The sequence below is a fragment of the Bufo bufo genome, chromosome 10 (genome assembly GCF_905171765.1).
Source record: "Bufo bufo chromosome 10, aBufBuf1.1, whole genome shotgun sequence".
Lineage (NCBI taxonomy): Eukaryota > Metazoa > Chordata > Amphibia > Anura > Bufonidae > Bufo > Bufo bufo.
Genome location: NC_053398.1, coordinates 31,861,106 through 31,880,571, shown reverse-complemented (window position 1 = coordinate 31,880,571; position 19,466 = coordinate 31,861,106). Strand labels below are relative to the sequence as shown.

General features: G+C 42.8%; 1 protein-coding gene across 1 annotated transcript in view; it reads left to right on the top strand.

Annotated features, from left to right (window-relative positions):
* LUZP2 (leucine zipper protein 2) overlaps positions 1-19,466 on the top strand; it is a 605,558-nt gene that overhangs the window by 525,611 nt on the left and 60,481 nt on the right. The window contains exon 9 of the mRNA XM_040408869.1: positions 126-275. Coding sequence (XP_040264803.1) covers positions 126-275 — 150 coding nt within the window. The remainder of the gene's footprint in view (positions 1-125; positions 276-19,466) is intronic.

The following is a 19,466-nucleotide window of genomic DNA, read 5'->3' as shown; positions in this document are numbered from 1 at the left end:
GTTGCAGGTCTATACAGCTGGTCTGAGCTTACTCCATCTACAGTCCTCAAATATAATTTACGTATTCTCATTATTTTTGAAGATTCTTAAGTTACTGCATCTGACCTAAAGTTTTATTTCTCCAGGAATCTCAACTAAAAGCTTTAAAAGAAACCGTACAACTCTGTCTATCTTCAGTTTTACACAATCAACCCCCACCTGTAAGCATCTTCTCATCAAGGCCAAGTGAGAAGCCAACGTCTTTAAGAGGAACTTTAGAGACACCTACCACAGAGGTACTCATTATCTATTTCTACAGTCCTTGAAAATAAGATGTGCATTACCAACTATTCACTGTGTCTCACCATAGCACTTATTAGATCTTATATTAGGTTGACCAAGCATTCCCTGTTGATGCTAAACAATAGTAAGAGCTCTTTATGTTACTTCTGCATGACTTTCCTATGCCAGAAATATATATACAATGTAATTACAGGAAATATACCAGCAAGATACTGACACATACACTTTTTATAATGTGATTTTATTTTATTTTTTATTGCCAATTTTTTCTATTTCCTATACCTCATGGGGCTGCCATCTACCCCAAGTAACTATTTGGCTCTATTAACAGCATTCAGTGATATGTTTTAAAGTAGCCACATGGACCATAGAAACCTATAGACTAGAGATGACTCATTAACTTCTTTGGGAGCGTGTTGTGAGAGAACTCTAAATAAGGAGGGGGAGGAGGTAAACTGTGACCATCACCTATTGATAGCAGATTCTGTGTAGTCTGCTTTCAGCTTTATACTAGAAGTGTTGCCATACAATGGGAGGTCTGATGGAAAGGATCTCTACAGAGAAGGAAGTGTCAGCATATTGTGAGACAGTGTGAAAATTGCTAGATTTCAGAATTATTTTAAAATATAGCTACATGGAAAATTATTTTAAAAAATCACAAAAAAGGTATAGAAAATCATTTAAAAAACATATTAAAACAATAGATCGTATTTTGACTGCTATGTTGTATGTTATTAGTATTGAGCGAATCGAAGCCAAACAAATTGACTTCAATCCAATTTCAGGAAAATTTTGATTTGCTGCAAAGGCGAATTTCCTCGCGCTTTGTGGTAATTAATCTATTTTTTCTGAAATGGCGGCAAAAAAAACTTCTCATCTCATCCATTTGCTCACGGAGAGGCTGTCGCGGACATCTTGATTGAGGATACAGTGCGAAATCTCACCCAGGGTAACATGTGACGTCACCAGCGATGACTTCATCGCAGTCGCATCAATGTTATCACATCAATCAAAATGGCCACAACGGCCAACATCAATGGTATAATATATAAATAGTACCAGGGAATTTGTGTTTTTTTTATTGTAATCTGCACTGTACATAAGAGATCAGAACTAGTCAGTCACTAGTGAGAAAGAAAGAAAGATACAGATACAGTATGTTATAATAGACAATAAGATAGACAGATAAACAAGCTACCTATCATACAGACATACAGAAAGACAGATAATGGATAGACAGAAGATAGACAGCCAGATATATAGATAGATGATAGATAGATAGTCGATAGATAGATAGATGATAGATAGTCGATAGATAGATAGATAGATAGATAGATAGTCAGTCAATAGATAGATAGATAGATAGTCGATAGATAGATAGATAGATAGATAGATAGATAGATAGATAGTAGATAGATAGTCGATAGATAGATAGATAGATAGATAAATAGTCGATAGATGATAGACAGATAGATAGATAGTCGATAGATGATAGACAGATAGATAGATAGATAGATAGATAGACTGTGCCTTGTAGTAACACGCATAGGGAATCTGCTTTGGTAGTGAAATAATACTGTGAGTCCGTATGACATGCAGATGAATGACAGGTGTCGCTCTTAGAATCACTGCACACTTCACTTATTAGGGCAGTCACTCACCAATAACTCAAGTGTGAACTCAGCCTTACAGGTCGATGTTAGCGCCAAGAAGAAGCGCACTCCTTTTACACCATCGCCAGCTGATTCCATATAGATGTCTACAGAACCTGTTCTGTTAAACATGTATACAAGTAAAGCCCCCCGGACAGAGTGGAGAGGGTGTCAGCAGTAAGTTTGTATTGATTGTCACTGATTAATTTGCCCTTCCTTTGATCCGTCAGAAACACAAAAACGGATCCTGTCTGTGGAGCATCCGCCTTCACTCGGTCAGCATTTGCTCAATAATCCATCAGTATTGCTAATGCCCAAAAAAAAAGGAATGGATGTAAAACAGAGATGACACGTGAATGGAATATTTGCATGTCTTCTGTGTTTTGTACCATGTCCTGCTTTTGTCTAACAAATCATAAGCCAATTCTGATGGGACCATACAGGCCTTACAGCTGCTACACAGACAGGATCCGTTGTGCATGTAATTTTTCCTTCATTCTGACAGATCAGAAGAAAGGTCAAATAAATCTTGATGTCAGCCAGGCAAAAAGGCAAAATAGTGGCCCAGTCATGAAGTGGGGATTGTGGGAACAGCATGAGAAGTCCACAGAATGGACCTATGATATAATGGTGATGTGGCAGCAGCAAGAGGAAACCATAAAGTAACCCATTGAAAGAGTCTAGGGGTGGCGGCAGCATGAGGAGGCCACAGAGTGGCATGACGACGAGAGATTGTGGAGGTGGCAGCAGCATGAGGAGGCCACGGATTGGCAAGAAGACAAAGTGTGGAGATGTCAGCAGCATGAGAGGGCCAGAGTAGCACAACGAAGAGAGACTGAGACTGGGGAGGTGGCAGTAGCATGAGGAGGCCACAGAGTGGCACCATGACAAAGTGTGGAGGTGTCAGCAGTTTGAGGAGGCTACCAAGTGGAAACTGACAGAGTCTGGATTTGGCAGCAGTATGAGGAGGACACTGAGTGGCACAATGGCAAAGTCTGGAGTTGGCAGCAGCATGAGGAGACCACAGAGTGGCCCAATGACAGAGTGTGGAGGTGGCGGCAGCAGCATCAGGAGGAGGCCACTGAGTGGCACAATGACTGAGTCTGGAGGCGGCAGCAGTATGAGGAGGCCACTGAGTGGCACAATGACTGAGTTTGGAGGTGGCAGCAGCATCAGCATCAGAAGGAGGCCACAGAGTGGCAAAATGACCGAGTCTGGAGGTGGCGACAGCAGCAGCAGCAGCAGCACCAGGAGGATACCACAGAGTGGCAAGGTGACATACTTGTAGTGTGGAGATGCCGGTAGAAGCAGCATCGGGATTAAGCCACAGAGTGGCACAATGACCGAGTCTGGAGGTGGCGACAGCAGCAGAATCAGGAAGATACCACAGAGTGGCAAGTTGATATAGTGTGGAGGTAGCGGCAGCAGCAGCATTAGGAGGAGGCCACAGAGTGGCACAATTACTGAGTCTGGAGGTGGTGACAGCAGCATCATCAAGAGGATACCACAGAGTGGCAAGGTGACATAGTGTGAAGATGGCAGCAGCAGGATACCACAGAGTGACATGGTGATATAGTGTGGATATGGCAGCAGTATACCACAGAGCGGCAAGGTGACATAGTGTGGAGATGGCAGCAGCAGGATACCACAGAGGGGCAGGGTGAAATAGTGTGGAGATGGCAGTAGCAGCAGCATAAGGAGGATACCACAGAGTGGCTAGGTGACATAGTGTGGAGATGGCAGTAGCAGCAGTAGCAGCATCAGGATACAACAGAGTGACAAGGTGACAGTGTGCAGATGGCAGAAACAGCAGCAGCATCAGGATACAACAGAGTGACAAGGTGACATAGTGTGCAGATGGCAGAAACAGCAGCAGCATCAGGATACCACAGAGTGGCAAGGTGACATAGTGTGGAGATGGCAGTACAGCAGCATCAGGATATCACAGAGTGGCAAGGTGACATAGTGTGGAGATAGCAGTAACAGCAGCAGCATCAGGATACCACAGAGTGGCAAGGTGACATAGTGTGGAGATGGCAGTAGCAGCAGCATCAGTAGGAAGAGAAGAGCTACTCAACTAGACTAAACTAAACTAGTACATGGATTGCAGGATAAAACTTACCAGGAAAGATTAAAGGACCTTAACATGTATAGCTTGGAATAAAGACGAGACAGAGGGGATATGATAGAAACTTTTAAATACATAAAGGGAATCAACAAGGTAAAAGAGGATAAAATGTTTAAAAGAAGAAATACTGCTACAAGAGGACATAGTTTTAAATTAGAGGGGCAAATGTTTAAAAGTAATATCAAGAAGTATTACTTTACTGAGAGAGTAGTGGATGCATGGAATGGCCTTCCTGCAGAAGTGGTAGCTGCAAATACAGTGAAGGAGTTTAAGCAAGCATGGGATAGGCATAAGTCCATCCTTCATATAAGATAGGACCAGGGACTATTCATAGTATTCAGTATATTGGGCAGACTAGATGGGCCAAATGGTTCTTATCTGCCGACACATTCTATGTTTCTATACCATTCTATGTTTCTATATAGTGGCAAGATAACATAGTGTGGAGATTGCAGCAGCAGCACCAGGAGGATACCACAGAGTGGCAAGGTGACATACTTGTAGTGTGGAGATGCCGGTAGAAGCAGCATCGGGATTAAGCCACAGAGTGGCACAATGACCGAGTCTGGAGGTGGCGACAGCAGCAGAATCAGGAAGATACCACAGAGTGGCAAGTTGATATAGTGTGGAGGTAGCGGCAGCAGCAGCATTAGGAGGAGGCCACAGAGTGGCACAATTACTGAGTCTGGAGGTGGTGACAGCAGCATCATCAAGAGGATACCACAGAGTGGCAAGGTGACATAGTGTGAAGATGGCAGCAGCAGGATACCACAGAGTGACATGGTGATATAGTGTGGATATGGCAGCAGTATACCACAGAGCGGCAAGGTGACATAGTGTGGAGATGGCAGCAGCAGGATACCACAGAGGGACAGGGTGAAATAGTGTGGAGATGGCAGTAGCAGCAGCATAAGGAGGATACCACAGAGTGGCTAGGTGACATAGTGTGGAGATGGCAGTAGCAGCAGTAGCAGCATCAGGATACAACAGAGTGACAAGGTGACAGTGTGCAGATGGCAGAAACAGCAGCAGCATCAGGATACCACAGAGTGGCAAGGTGACATAGTGTGGAGATGGCAGTACAGCAGCATCAGGATATCACAGAGTGGCAAGGTGACATAGTGTGGAGATGGCAGTAACAGCAGCAGCATCAGGATACCACAGAGTGGCAAGGTGACATAGTGTGGAGATGGCAGTAGCAGCAGCATCAGTAGGAAGAGAAGAGCTACTCAACTAGACTAAACTAAACTAGTACATGGATTGCAGGATAAAACTTACCAGGAAAGATTAAAGGACCTTAACATGTATAGCTTGGAATAAAGACGAGACAGAGGGGATATGATAGAAACTTTTAAATACATAAAGGGAATCAACAAGGTAAAAGAGGATAAAATGTTTAAAAGAAGAAATACTGCTACAAGAGGACATAGTTTTAAATTAGAGGGGCAAATGTTTAAAAGTAATATCAAGAAGTATTACTTTACTGAGAGAGTAGTGGATGCATGGAATAGCCTTCCTGCAGAAGTGGTAGCTGCAAATACAGTGAAGGAGTTTAAGCAAGCATGGGATAGGCATAAGTCCATCCTTCATATAAGATAGGACCAGGGACTATTCATAGGATTCAGATATATTGGGCAGACTAGATGGGCCAAATGGTTCATATCGGCCAACACATTCTATGTTTCTATACCATTCTATGTTTCTATATAGTGGCAAGATAACATAGTGTGGAGATTGCAGTAGCAGCAGCAGCATCAGGATACCACAGAATAGCAAGGTGAAATAGTGTGGAGATGGCAGTAGCAGCAGCATCAGGATACCACAGAGTGGCAAGGTGACTTTTTGTGGAGATGGCAGTAGCAGCAGCATCAGTAGGATTCCACAGAGTTGCAAGGTGACATAGTGTGGAGATGGCAGTAGCAGCAGCAGAAGCATCAGGATACCACAGAGTGGCAAGGTGACATAGTGTGGAGATGGCAGTAGCAGAAGCAGCAGCATCAAGAGGATACCACAGAGTGGCAAGGTGACATAGTGTGCATATGTTGACGCAGGGCTGTGGTGCCAACATTGTCACCCTGGCCACGTTTCACCTTCTGCCCACATATTCTACATATGGCCATGTTAACATCCTACGGTGGCTTAACAAAAAACTGCCACACCGGCGAGTAGGTGATTTTCCTTCCAACAGTCTGCACTGACTGACTGCTACTGCAGCTGCTTCCATGAACCTTTGCATCACTACTTCCCGGGCAGGTAGGTGGTCTACCCAGGGCACGTTTGGCTCCCGACCTCCCACTGCAGCCACCCTACTGACTCCCAGCCATGCTTTCAACACATATAACCGCCGACGTAAACTGAGAATATATTTTTTCTCTTTGTACTGAAATAGGCCACTAAACGCTTTTAACACATATAACCGCCGACGTGAACTGAGAATATATTTTTATTTTTGTACTGAAATAGACCACTAAACACTTTTAGCAAAAATAACTGCACCAGTGAAGTGCGTATATATTTTTCTTTCTGTACTTAAATACAAAATAACACATATAACCATCAACGTGAACTGAGATTATATTTTTCTTTTTGTAATGAAATAGGCCACTAAACGCTTTCAACACATATAACCGCCGACATGAACTGAGAATATAATTTTCTTTCTGTACTGAAATAATCCTTTAAATGCTTTCACCACAAATAACTGCAGAAGTGAACTGAGAATATATTTGTCTTTCTGTACTGAAATAGGCCACTAAACGTTTTTTCCAGAAATAAATGCACCAGTGAAGTGCTTATATTTTTTTCTTTCTGTACGCTTTCAACACATATAACTGCAGAAGTGAACTGAGAATATATTTTTCCACAGATATAAGCCACTGAAGGCTTTTCAACATAGCACTTGCACCCCAAGAACAAATTGCTCTATATTGGCTTTTTGGATCCCCAAAGAATCTTTCCCTTGACTTGTAAAACACTTTTCTAGCACTGTCCCTAGCGCCTTCTGGCATCTCTCCTTGCACTAAGATGTTGTGAAATAATTGCTCCCTATCCTTTCCCTGGACTTATAAAACGTTTTTTCAGTGTCTTTGTTTGCAATGAGGTTTTTCCTATTGCTGTCCCTAGCGCCTTCTCACATCTGTCCCTGCACTCAGAATGCTGAAAAATGGCAGAATCTAAAATGGCTACGGTATTTATAGGGCTGTGACATCACAGGGCTGGCTGGCTGCTGATTGGCTGCATGCATGCATGTCAATCTGGGTGATCCCACCTTCCCAGAGTTCCTTGCCCCATGTCCTCAGTCCTCACATGTGTAGCCGCCATTTTAGGAAAAATTGTGATTCGTTACCACGAAGCATGAGGAAATTTGCATTTGTTGTGAATCTAATTTTTCCTGAAATTCGGATCAAATTCTACTTCGTCAGCTTCGATTCGTTCATCTCTAATAATAGATATGAGATACATATACAGATAGATAAATAGATAATAGATAGATAATAGATATTCAATAGATATATAGATATTCAATAGATAGAGAGATAGTCGATAGATAGATAGATAGATAGATAGATAGATAGATAGATAGATAGATAATAGATAGATAGATATAGAGATAGATAGATAGATAGATAGATAGATAGATAGATATGAGATAAATAGATAGATATAACATAGATAGATAAATAGATAAATAGATAGATAGATAGATAGATAGATAGATAGATAGATAGATAGATAAAAGATAGATAGATAGAGTGGTAGAATCACATCTTTTTATAGAACCATTTTCTGTTTGAGCGATGTTGTTTCCCAGATTTCATTAGCAGGTACCTTACTTGAACTAGGAATGAAGTTACTTATTTCCTGCAGGCTTACAAACATTTTACACCGCAGATTATTCATTTATTCATCTGCATGGATTTTTTTTCCTATTGGCACAGGAAGTCTCAGTGGAAGAATCTTTATGAATTCTGTCCCCTTTGATAAGCAACAACGGAACCATAAGGGACCAAAACCAACGCTTTGCACATATATATTACACCTTCAAAGTATTACTGATGGGACCTGGAATTGTATTTGTATGTGGAATGCTTCATATAATTAGATTTTTTTTTACTTTGAGGACCTTGACATGTAACGGTAAAGTAATAGATAAAATCGATTTATGTTTAACTAGTAATTTTATGCTATGAAAAAATTGACATTCAGCCAAATGGAGCTGAAATCCCATTGATAACAATCCTATACTTTGATGTCTACAGGGCATAATATCCCGAACATAGTGACTTATTGTTATTCAACCATTAATATTTTATTCCTTAGAGAAGCAGTGTGGTTTAGAAAGCCAAACAACCCAAGTATCTTCGTGTGATATCATGAGTGAGTTTGGGATAGTAAACATGCTGTGATATCACAACTAGTTTTAGCCATGAAAGCTACTGTGACATCACAACTAGTTTTAGCCATGAAAGCTATTGTGATATCACAACTGTGCTTTAGTTAGAGGACAGATTTGTACCTAAGACACTGGCTGACCTGTGGCATGTGAGCTTGACAGCTGAAGGCATCTGTATTGGTCACATCAGGGGTGTGGATACAACTGACTGGGCCCCATAGTAAATTTTGAATGGAAAAATCATCCTGAATCGAATCTCTAGATATCCTGATTCTAAATAATGAGAATTTTTAAAAATTGGTGTGTGCCGTGATGACGTGTGAGCATATGACGAGCTGCAGAAGTCCTTCAACGAAGGGATGTTATGAGCCAGGAAGAGGACTTTGCTAGTTTCATTGGATTTACTAATACCGAACATGGACTACACCTTCTACCTTCTAGTGGTTGTGCTTTTTGGAGGTTGGGTGGGTAGGGGAGGGATAGGGTGGGATGGTCGGGGATATTGTTGTACCTGTATTAAAAACTCTTGAAAACTTAATAAAAATTATCTGATTAAAAAAAAAGAATTTTAAAAAATTGGGTCAAATTTGAATTCTAAAGAATAGTTTGCTCATCTCTAGTTAGGACTATAGGGTACTCTAAAAGGGGTTCCACAGTATATAAGACATGAGAGTTCTCTGTTAGGGCTCGTTCACACGACCGTGTGAAGCCCGTGCCCATGCTGTGGACCACAAATTGCGGTCCGCAATGCACGGGCACTGTCCGAGGGGCAGGCGCATGGGGATCGCAGACCCATTCACTTAAATGTGTCCGCGATCTTTCCGTTCCGCAAAAAGATAGAGCAAGTTCTATCTTTTTGCGGTGCGGAAGCATGGAACGGAACCCCAGAAAGCACTCCGTAGTGCTTCTGTAGTGTTCCGTCCCATTCTTTTGTTCCGCACCATTCCGCATCTCAGGATTTGCGGACCCATTGAAATGAATGGGTCCGCATCCATGATGCGCAATGGCCACGGAACAGTGCCTGTGTATTGCGGATCCGCAAAAGCGGTCTGCAATACGGCAATGGGCATCACACTTTCGTGTGAACGAGCCCTTAAGTTCAAGGAACCTATAGACTGCTTACCATGAAATTTGATATGCCTCGAGCCAAATTTCCTCGTGCTTCGTGTTAGAGAAGCGATTTAACCTGAAATAATGTAAAAAAAAAAAAAAAATCATAATTGCCTCCTCTATTTGCTCATGACGGGCCACCATCTTGATAGAAGATCTCGGCCAAAATCCCGTATCGGCACTTCGAGAATTTGCAAATATTTAGAATATAGTTATATATTCGTAATTTCAAATATACTCGATTTTTTTTCATCAGTAACCTTCATTCTTGCTTGTGGGCCAATGAGAAGGCTGCAATGTCTTTGTCTGAGCTTAGCAACATCCATAGCAACCAAAAGGAAAGCTGCCTACCCCTACTATATAAGAACCTCCCCAGCAGCCCTTGTATGCAGAATTTTGCAGATCTGAGAGAGACAGCAGTGTTATTGCTATGCTCTCTCAGCTAGCTAGTTAGATAGTAAGCTTATATATATAGTACAGAAAGTTAGTGGGAGATAGTCAGTGTAGGTTAGATAGTGATATAGTGTAGCTGATAGATTCTGCTGTCCATACATACATGCTACATACATACATATAGTGATGGACGAACATCAGCCGGGATCATTCACGAACGCGTGAATGCGATCAAATGTTCATGAACACCAAGTTCGCGGCGGGCCCGATTCACTTTAATGGCAGGTGAACCTTAAAAACCTTCAGGTCATATTTGCAGTCACCAAATACTTACTAGAAGTGCACAAATTGCTCCACAACATGGACAGTGACATACCAGAGGGGTATCAGTTGCAAAAATTCCCACAAAAAATATGTATTTTAATCAGGGGCCATTTTTATGCGTCTTAAAGGGAAACTCTCAAAAATGTGCCCTGCTGGAGCCTAGAAATTTTTTATTTTAGACAGGCCCCAAACATTAGGCATTCCCCGGACAGAAAACATCAAGTGATTATGTGCCTGGAGGTATATTAGACGATTAATGGATATCAATTTTATTGTTGGCCAGTTAGATTACAGGCCCCAAAAATTATGCATTCACCGTAAATAAAAGATCAAGTGATTATGTGGCTGGAGGTAAATTAGACGGTCGATGGATATCAATTTTACTGCATGCCAGTGGACTATAGGCCCCAAAAATTATTAATTCACCGGACAGAAAAACATCAAGTGATTATGTGGCTTGAGGTATATTAGACGGTCAATGGATATCAATTTTACTGCAGGCCACTGGACTACAGGCTCCAAAAATTATACATTCACCGTACAGAAAAGATCAAGTGATTTTGTGGCTGGAGGTATATTAGATCATCAATGGATATCAATTTTACAGCAGGCCAGTGGACTACAGGCCCCAAAAATTATTCATTCACTGGACAGAAAAACATTAAGTGATTATGTGGCTGGAGGTATATTAGACGGTCAATGGATAACAATTTTACTGCAGGCCACTGGACTACGGGCCCCAAAAATTATGCATTCACCGTACAGAAAAGATCAAGTGATTATGTGGCTTGAGGTATATTAGACGGTCATTGGATATCAATTTTACTGCAGGCCACTGGACTACAGACCCCAACAATTATGCATTCACCGTACAGAAAAGATCAAGTGATTTTGTGGCTGAAGGTATATTAAACGGTCAATGGATATCAATTTTACTGCAGGCCAGTGGACTACAGGCCCCCAAAAAGTATTCATTCACCGTATAGAAAAGAACAATTGATATTGTGGCTGGAGGTACATTAGGCGGTCACCGTATAACAATTTTACTATTGGCCAGTTAGATTACAGGCCCCAAAAATTATGCATTAACCGTACAGAAATGATCAAGTGATTATGTGGCTGGAGGTATATTAGACGGTCAATGGATTTCAATTTTACTGCAGGCCAAAAGACTACAGGCCCCAAAAAGTATTCATTCACAGGACAGAAAACATCAAGTGATTATGTGGCTGGAGGTATATTAGATGTTCATTGGAAATCAATTTTACTGCAGGCCAGTGAACTATAGGCCCCAAACATTAGGCATTCACTGGACCGAAAACATCAAGTGATTATGTGGCTGGAGGTATATTAGACGGTCATTGGATATTAATTTACTGCAGGCCAGTACACTATAGGCCCCAAAATTTATTAATTCACCGGACAGAAAACATCAAGTGATTATGTAGCTGGAGGTACATTAAGCGGTATAACAATTTTACTGTTGGCCAGTTAGATTATAGGCCCAAAAAATTATGCATTCAACGTACATAAAAGATTAAGTGATTATGTGCCTTGAGGAATATTAGACGATCATTGGGTATCAATTTTATTGCAGGCCAGTACAAATACATGTCAAATACATATGTTTAAAAGAACCAAAAATATTAAATTGGATTAAAAACATGGCAAACAAAATCCCCCCTCGTGACTAGATTGGCACCGTTGTCGCACACCACTTTACCAACTGTCAAATTGATCAGGGTTAGCCACTGATCGGCCTGTGACTGCAGAGTTGAAAGGAGTGCATGATCGGTGTGGCTCTTGGCTTCCAGACACAACAGCCGCAGCACAGCAAGGCAAAGTCTCACCTGGTACGTCGAATAGGTTCTGGGGAGCTTGGGTGGTGCAGCGGAAGAGGCAGTAGCAGTGGAGAAGGAGGAGTCAGCCGAGGAGGAGACGGAGGATGGAGTAGGGGGAGGAAAATGAAGAGGAAGGCCTGTATGCAATCCGTGGCGGTAACACCAAATCCACACGGGTGCCACAGGTTACATGCTTGACGGCCGTCAGAAGTTATGTACCGTCCCTTGCTAGACCACGTGTCTGTGGTCAGATGTATCTTGGCACCGACAGTGTGTGCCAGAGATATATTAACTTGCCGCTGAACGTGACCATATAGCTCTGGGATGCCCTAGTCGGAGAAATATTTCCTTCCGGGGACCTTCCATTGCGGTGTGCCAATGACCACAAATTTTCTAAAGGCCTCCGAGTCCACCATTTTATATGGCAGTAGTTGGCGGGCTAGCAGTTCCGACAGGCTGGCGGTCAACTGTTGGGCAAGAGGGTTATCATCGACTTTTTACGTTCGAACGTTTGGGCCACCGAAGCCTGCCTTTTGCCTGCCTTTTGCCGACGACGGCACAGTGGAAGGTGGAGTGGAGGACAAATGGGAGGAGAGAGAGGAAATGGAGAAGAGGCAGGACGTGGAGCGCTGGGAGTGTGACTTTGTGGTTTCTGACGGTGTTGCTCCTACTGGGCTCGGTGATGGGAGGCCAGGTGCCTTCTTAAGGCGGTCATCCCTAGGTGAGTGTTGGGCTTATCGTGACTTATGCGTTGACAGCACTGGCTGCAGATGGCAACACTATTGTCAGCAGCTGTCACGGTAAAAAAAGCCCACACTGCGTAGTCATGTGCCAGCATCCTGGGAGCAACATATGTGACCGTGCATGGTGGATGGCTCGCTCTAGATACATTTGCAGTCTGCTTTTGCCACCTGTGCACTGCGAGTTCTGCCTGCTTCTCCACCCTATCTGCTGCTCCGTCTCTCCCTCTGAACTCTCCTCCTCTTCCTCTCTTGTGGGCACCCACATAACGTCCATCGACACGTCATCATCGTCACCTTCACCACGACTGACATTAGAGATCTCTGAGTAGGCAGCAACAGCGGGGACCACCCTCCTTGGGCTAACCTGGGTACTGTCGTCAGACCGCTGGGTGGCGGTCATTGCTACTTCCTCTTCCTCATCCGATGCCAAGAATGGCTGTGCATCAGTAAGGTCTGGGAATGGATGGGAAAATAATTCCTCTAACTCGAGTGGAGGGGCTAGGGTGGTGGTGGCGTTGTCTTGGGGGGGTGCACACAGCAGATAGTGAGGAGGGTGCTGATACAGAGAATGAAGATGGTGCAGAAACGGAAGGCTGAGTGAGTCACTCAACCAACTCTGGTGCGTCCTTTGACATAATCACACGCACTTTCTCCAACTTCCCACTCAGGCTGGTGCACCTGCCTGACCCCTACCACCCCTGCGGAATGGCCTGCCTCTTCCTCATTCTGTCATTTTCAAAATGACCCTGTGACAAAGTCCTTATAGAAGAGCAGTATTTGTGGAAGCTGGTATATCGTATGCCTCAATCAATATTTGGTGGCAGCTGGTATATTAATACCTTGCCTCAGTATTTTGTGGAAACAGGTATATAGAACCCAATAATGAGTATTTGCTGGAAGCTGGTATATCAAATCCCTTAATCAATATTTGGTGGAAGCTTGTGTATCGCAGGCCTCGATCAATATTTGATGGAAGCCGGTGTATCACATCCCTCAATCAATATTTTGTGTAAGCAGGTATATCTTACCCCTTAATCAGTTTTTTTTGGGGGCAACAGGTATATCACAACAGTTGCATTTAGTTATTCCAATAGCGTTTGCCCCTCTATCTAGCTGCAGTATAGCAGCAGAACCGCACACAACTGCTGCACAATACAAATGCACTACAATATACTTTCTATGTTAGAAGGTATATTAAAGGTATATCACACCCCTCAATCATTTTTTTTTTTTTGGGGGGGGGGGGCAACAGGTATATCACACCAGTTGCAATTAGTTATTCTAATAGCGTTTGTCCCTCTATCTAGCTGCAGTATCAATACAAATGCACTATAATATACTTTCTATGTTAGAAAGTATATTATAAGTATGTCACACCTATCGATAGCACACCTATACCAGTCCTTAAAATGACTTTTGTGGCCCTATTAGCTAGCGTTTGGTGTCCCTAACAGTCTGTCCCTGCTCCACACAGTAACCTCTCCCTAACAGAATGTAAACTGGCTGCCAGATCAGGTTTATTTATTGGGTAGGTGGTGTGTCCATGTGCTAAAACGTCTCAATTTGCGGTCCTGTTCCACCTGATGGATGTGTCATGGGTCAAAGTTCTTCACAATGCTAATAATATGTCACCGGCGGACATCGCCATATGTTCGCCTGTTCGGCGAACCGTGAACGAGCAAAGTTCGCCGCAAAACGACCACCGGTCAAAACGTAAGGCCATCTCTACATACATGCATACATAGTGCTGTGATGTCACAAGTTCACAATAATTCTTAGTGCAGCATTCACTAATAAGTAGTCAGACCAGTTAAAATGTGAAATTGCACATATTGTGCCAAAAATATTTGCATCATTAGTGCCGATTTCGCAATCGCGAATATATTGGAGCACTCTAACTGCATATAAAGATATTGTAATGTTCTGCCGTGCCAACCATTTTCTCCAGTCTCAGTAAACTTCTAGCAGCTTGAAAAATGTAGCATAAGTGACCCACTCCTGTATTTTGCGTGCATTACACGAATATTACATTGCTGATTTTTTGCGATCAAGAAAATAATCTCAAATTCGCAAATATATGACGAACATTCTACCAAATATTTGCGAAATTCGAAAAATGCCCCTGCCACTCATCACTAGTCACCACGATGGCAGGCAAGATTTTGCGCCAGATCTTCAAGATATCAGCGGCCCGCCCTTTGCGAGCAAATGGAGGCGGTAAGTTTGATTCAAATTTTTTTAATGTTAATTTTACACTGTTTTTACACTCAGATACTGCGATCATGTATGACCCTTGTATCTGAGGGGTACAATGATGGGGGCAGCGCTATCGCAGCTCCCTGTTATTGCACCCATACAAAAAAATGCGCTTCGTGATGAAGTAATTCGTCACAAAGCAAATTTTTGTTTTTTTTTTAAATTCTCTCATCTCTAATAATGATGATCATTTCAACCCATGAACACTGTATTATTCCTTCTATACCTGATCCTAATCCCAAAAGCAATCATGTAAACCTGCAGCTTTTCCATTTTCCATCCATAACAATGAAATTTACTACATAAAGATGAGCAAATCGATTTTAAATGAATTGAATTTGACCAGAATTTTCCAAACATCATGGTCAAATCTGAAACCAAATTTAATTTAATGTCTTAAAATTAGCATCAGCCATTTTTCAGATCAAAAGACAGGAGAGATGAAGAACGGAGATCATATGACCCCAGGCAGTGTTTATGTGTTGCCTCCAAAAGGTGAATATTTCTAGTCCATTTATAAAAATAAAAATAAATCCTAAAGTGCAACTTTTTTTAATTTATTTATATATATAGAGGTTGCTGTTACCACCAGCAGACATGTGTTTACCCATAGCCATATATGTCACTTTAGGATTACTAATGTGGCTTGGGGTTAAAGAGCTTGAAATGAATTGTGTAAAGTCCTATGAGACCCCAGAATGTCAACCACAATGTTTCAGGGCAGTTGAAGCACTTTTGATTCGGGTTGAATTTATTCAGTCCTGAGTATAATCACTTGACCGATTCGGCCGAATCGAATCAAGAAATCCGCTCATCCCTAATGCCGTATAGACAACACAATGATGCTAATATACAACATGCAGTAATCGAAGACAAACATGCGGCATGCTGTAGGAAATTGAGATCTTGTGTTCCTCCAAAGATCAAACAGAAGAGTTTGTAAGATTTTGACATCTTCTGGTCAAGATCTCGTGTACTAGGCTCAGCATGTGCTTGTTGAAATGATGTGGCTTTGTGCTTCTCGTATAATTATCACAAGATAAAAGATGTTTTTTGTTACATTTTTTAGTCTGTTTATACCGTTCCTCTACTTCTAAAGCAAATGCAATGCAATTATCTCATGCTGCCCACACAGGATTGTAGAGTCTCTGTGTCTTTCATCTTTTATCGTAAAGACAGACACCACAATAACGGTATCAGATTGACATGTAGCAAGTTTAGGTAAGTTTAGGTTCACCATTTATAAAATATTAGATCTCATTCTGATATACAGTAGTAGAGAATGGTCAGACATACTATCTGTGGAACCCAGTCCTGTAACACTGTGTGGTCATGTCGCCCTTGCAACTCCATCTACGTTGTGGTCGAGTACCACATGGCCGTACGGCTGAAGTGGGATCTAATTAAGCTAATAAAGACCACATGTTTAGTCGGTTTACACAAGTTATGGCCATTAACAATGCAGACTGACTAGAGAGTGTGGTCTTGTTAGTTTAATTGGAGTCCACACCTTGGCCGAGACACGACTGGGCCATGCAGTCGTACCCTCAGATACTAGTACGTAATATGAGAGCATGTAAGATACCCACGTGTATATGTCCAGCCTGAGAGAGGTGTATGTGTAGAAGGTGTCCAGACTGTGAGTGGTGCAGGTGAGACATGTGTCTTGTGTGTAAGCGGCGAGTGTGCAGTAGATGCTTAGTGTGTAATTAGTGCATATGCAGAATGTGGTCAGATGTGAATGATGAGAATCATGTCCAGTGTATGAGTAATGCGTGAAAGGCTTGTGTCCAGTATGTAAGTGATGCATGCAAGGGAAGTGTCTATTTTGTCCATGAGATATGTGCAGCATGTGTCAAATGTGCAAGTGATGCATGTGTCCAGCGTGAATGGCATGTATGATGCATGTGTGTAGTGTGTGAGTGATGCATGTGTCTATTGCGTCCGTGGGATGTGTGCAGCATGTGTGAAATGTGTGAGTGATGCATGTGAGGCATCTGCGTTGCATGTGTGCAGTGTATGAGTGATGCATGTGAATCATGTGTCCAGTGTGATTCTGGCTGGCTAGGGATGTGTCTATTGCATCAATGCGATGTGTGCATCATGTGCCCAATGGGTGAGTGATGCATGCAAGGCATTGTGTCAGTGTCTATTGTGTCAGTGGTATGTGTGCAGCATTTGTCCCATGTGTGAGGGATACAGTCAATGTTAAGCAGTAGTGTTGATCGCGAATATTCTAATTGCGAATTTTAATCGTGAATATCGGCACTACGAGAATTCTCAAAGATGTAGAGTATAGATTTTTTTTTTATCAGTAACCTCCCTTCTTGCTTGTGGGCCAATGAGAAGGCTGCAATATCTTTGTCAGAGCTTAGCAACATCCCTAGCAACCAATAGGAAAGTTGCCTACCCCTTACTATATAAGAAACTCCCCAGTGGCCATTTTCTGCAGTTTTTTTGCAGTTTTGAGAGAGAAAGCAGTGATTGCTGTGCTCTGTGCTTTCATCTGGATCCTATTCCTTATCCAATTATATTAGATAGTTAGCCCATATATAAAACACAGATAATTAGTGGTAGATTAGATAGTGATATAGTGTAGCTGATAGATTCCAGTGCAGGGTGTTAGGTAGTGTGATAGGGATTACTGTTTCTCTGCTGTCCATACATACATGCTACAGACATAGTGCATAATACTTAGTGCACCAATCAGTAATATCTACTCAGACCTGATAAAATGTGAAGTTGCATGTATTGTATTGCACAAAAAATCTGTGCATCATTAGTGCCGATTTGCACAATGGGGGAAATAATGACGAGATCACAAATTCTAGAATTTGCGAATTTATTGTGAATATTATACGAAAAATTCCCGAAATATCGCGGAAAACGAATATTGCTTATGCCGCTCATCACTATTAACCACCTCCGGACCGCTGTACGCACAGACGCGTCCTGGAGGTGGTTGATTCATTCCTCCTGGACGCGCCGGCGCGTCCTCTCGCGAGACGCGAGATTTCCTGTGAACGCGCGCACACAGGCGCGCGCGCTCACAGGAACGGAAGGTAAGAGAGTTTATCTCCAGCCTGCCAGCGGCGATCGTTCGCTGGCAGGCTGGAGATGTGTTTTTTTTAACCCCTAACAGGTATATTAGATGCTGTTTTGATAACAGCGTCTAATATACCTGCTACCTGGTCCTCTGGTGGTCCCATTTGTTTGGATCGACCACCAGAGGACACAGGTAGCTCAGTAAAGTCCCACCAAGCACCACTACACTACACTACACCCCCCCCCCCCGTCACTTATTAACCCCTTATTAGCCCCTGATCACCCCTAATCACCCCTGATCACCCCATATAGACTCCCTGATCACCCCCCTGTCATTGATTACCCCCCTGTCATTGATCAACCCCCTGTAAAGCTCCATTCAGACGTCCGCATGATTTTTACGGATCCACTGATAGATGGATCGGATCCGCAAAACGCATCCGGACGTCTGAATGAAGCCTTACAGGGGCATGATCAATGACTGTGGTGATCACCCCATATAGACTCCCTGATCACCCCCCTGTAAAGCTCCATTCAGATGTCCGCATGATTTTTACGGATCCACTGATAGATGGATCGGATCCGCAAAACGCATCCGGACGTCTGAATGAAGCCTTACAGGGGCATGATCAATGACTGTGGTGATCACCCCATATAGACTCCCTGATCACCCCCCTGTCATTGATCACCCCCCTGTCATTGATTACCCCCCTGTAAAGCTCCATTCAGACGTCCGCATGATTTTTACGGATCCACTGATAGATGGATCGGATCCGCAAAACGCATCCGGACGTCTGAATGAAGCCTTACAGGGGCATGATCAATGACTGTGGTTATCACCCCATATAGACTCCCTGATCACCCCCCTGTCATTGATTACCCCCCTGTAAAGCTCCATTCAGACGTCCGCATGATTTTTACGGATCCACTGATAGATGGATCGGATCCGCAAAACGCATCCGGACGTCTGAATGAAGCCTTACAGGGGCATGATCAATGACTGTGGTGATCACCCCATATAGACTCCCTGATCACCCCCCTGTAAAGCTCCATTCAGATGTCCGCATGATTTTTACGGATCCACTGATAGATGGATCGGATCCGCAAAACGCATCCGGACGTCTGAATGAAGCCTTACAGGGGCATGATCAATGACTGTGGTGATCACCCCATATAGACTCCCTGATCACCCCCCTGTCATTGATCACCCCCCTGTCATTGATTACCCCCCTGTAAAGCTCCATTCAGACGTCCGCATGATTTTTACGGATCCACTGATAGATGGATCGGATCCGCAAA